General features: G+C 33.3%; 1 protein-coding gene across 1 annotated transcript; it reads left to right on the top strand.

Moving 5' to 3' along the window:
• The first annotated feature begins 256 nt into the window (after nt 1-256).
• Nucleotides 257-1,966, top strand: LOC150093478 (uncharacterized). Its single transcript, XM_090413633.1, has 2 exons — nt 257-412; nt 851-1,966. Exons 1-2 carry the CDS (start codon nt 257-259, stop codon nt 1,964-1,966), a joined length of 1,272 nt encoding a protein of 423 aa, XP_090269759.1.
• The last annotated feature ends 488 nt before the right edge of the window (nt 1,967-2,454 follow it).

The raw sequence follows: 2,454 nt of genomic DNA, 5'->3' as shown, positions 1-2,454 counted from the left end.
CTGAAGAAAAGTTTTTTCTTGCAAAATATGTGGAAAACGAAATTCTCAATCATAATAACAAACATCAAACGGCAAACTAAACATGATAATTCATTTACAACCGAAATCTCTTACAAGAAATTCTTCGACTCATCTCAACTGAGAAGTCATGAAAGAGATCACATCAGAGAGAAACCGTTTCCATGTCAAATTTGTAAAATGAGTGAAAAATTATCTAAGAGTGCATACTAATGAGAAACCTCTAGGCGAAATTTTCATGAGGTTTTTAGGCAGTACGAGTCTGAAAAGTCATCTAAGATTGCATACTGGTGAAAAACCTTTACTTTGTGAAATTTGCAACAAGACGTTTTCTGACAGTTCGAGTCTGAAAAGTCATCTAAGAGGCCATACTAATGAGAAAACTTTTCTATGCGTAATTTGCATCAAGACGTTTTCAGAGTTGGAATCTGAAAATACATCTAAGAGTGCATACTGCTGAGAAACATTTTCTATGAGAAATTTGTGACAAGTTGTTTTCAATCAGTCTGAAAAGCCATCTAAGGGTTCATACTAAACAGAAATCTTTTCTATGTGAAATTTGCCACAAGAAGTTTTCCAGCAGTTCCAGTTTGAAAAGTCATCTAAGAGTGCATACTAATCAGAAACCTTTTCTATGCGAAATTCACAACAAGACGTTTTCTGACAGTTCGAGTCTGAAAAGTCATCAAAGAGTGCATACTAATCAGAAACCTTTTCATGTGAAATTTGCAACAAGATGTTTTCATACAGTTCGAATCTGAAAACTCACCTAAGAGTGCATACTGGTGAGAAACCCTTTTCATGCGAAATTTGCAACAAGAATTTTTCACAGAGTTCGCATCTAAAAAATCATCAAAAAGTACACACTGGTGAAAAACCTTTTCTTTGTAAAATTTGCAATAAGAAATTTTCCATCCATGCGAATCTGAAATGCCATCAAAGGGTTCACAGTGATGAGAAACCTTTTCTATGCAAAATTTGCAACAAAAAGTTTTTGCATAGTGGCAATTTGAAGTCTCACCTAAGAGTGCATACTAGAGAGAAACCCTTTTCATGCAAAATTTGCAACAAGAAGTTTACACAGAGTTGCCACCTAAAATCTCACCTAAGAGTGCATACTAACGAGAAACCCTTTTCATGCGAAATTTGCAAGAAGAATTTTTCACACAATTGCAATCTAAAAAGTCACCGAAGAATGCATACTGGTGAGAGACCTTTTTCATGCGAAATTTGCCATAAAAATTTTTTTCGGAGATGTAAACTAAAAATTCACCAAAGTGTGCATACTAATGAGAAACCCTTTTCATGCGAAATTTGCAACAAGAATTTTTCACTGAGAGGTAATCTAAAAAATCACCTAAGAGTGCATACAAATGAGAAACCCTTTTCATGCGAAATTTGCAACAAGAATTTTTCACTGAAAGGTAATCTAAAAATTCACCTAAGAGTGCATACAAATGAGAAACCTTTTTCTTGCGAAATTTGCAAGAAGAATTTTTCACTGAAAGGTAATCTAAAAACTCACCAAAGAGTGCACACGAATGAGAAACCTTTTTCATGCGAAATTTGCAAGAAGAATTTTACACAGATTTCCAATCTAAAATCTCACCTAAAAGTGCATATTAGTGAGAAACCCTTTTCATGCGAAATTTGCAAGAAGAATTTTTCACAGAGTTCCAATCTAAAAACTCACCTAAGAGTGCATACTAGTGAGAAACCTTTTTCATGCGAAATTTGCAAGAAGAATTTTTCACAGAGTTACAATCTAAAAACTCACCTCAAAATTTGCAAGAAGAATTTTTCACAGAGAGTAAATTTAAAAAGACATGTAAAAAAGTGCATTCTAGTGAGAAAGAAACACTTTTCATGTGACATTTGCAAAAAGATGTTTTCATGCAGTTTGAATCTGAAAAATCATCTAAGAGAGCATATTCGCAACAAGCAGTAACAGATACAATGATAAAATGTTCAATATATTTAATGCTCTTGCTTTTTTAATTACTTTACTACATAACACACAACACCACTTTCATCTGTCAAGTCTTCTATTCATTTACTGCATTATTCCTTACCTAAGAGTGCATACTGGTGAGAAGCCCAGAAGTTTTCTGCCCTTTCTTCTCTATCATCAGAAAAGTCACATAAGAATGCATATTGGTGAGAAAGAAATCCTCTCATAATTCCTTATTAAAGCTTGGCAAGGACTATTATGGGGCGTCATTAAGCAAATGCCATATTGTGGTAACATTCTTATATATTGTCTTATTCCTTTCTCCCTAATTTCGAATAAATATTAGTTAAAAATTTAATTACATAATTTCTCTTTACAGATTGTGAATAGGGTTTCTTCTTCTAGTGGTGTAATGGAAAAGCATTTTCTGTTGAAATATCTTAACTAAGAAGAAAATCGGGAAAAGACATGACAGTCAAATAAAA

The sequence above is a fragment of the Typopeltis vanoorti genome, chromosome 24 (assembly GCF_054136105.1).
Source record: "Typopeltis vanoorti isolate ZY-2024b chromosome 24, IOZ_Tvanoo_1.0, whole genome shotgun sequence".
Taxonomy (NCBI): Eukaryota; Metazoa; Arthropoda; class Arachnida; order Uropygi; family Thelyphonidae; genus Typopeltis; species Typopeltis vanoorti.
The sequence above is the reverse complement of the archived record's forward strand: the minus strand, read 5'-3'. Positions and strand labels throughout refer to the sequence as shown.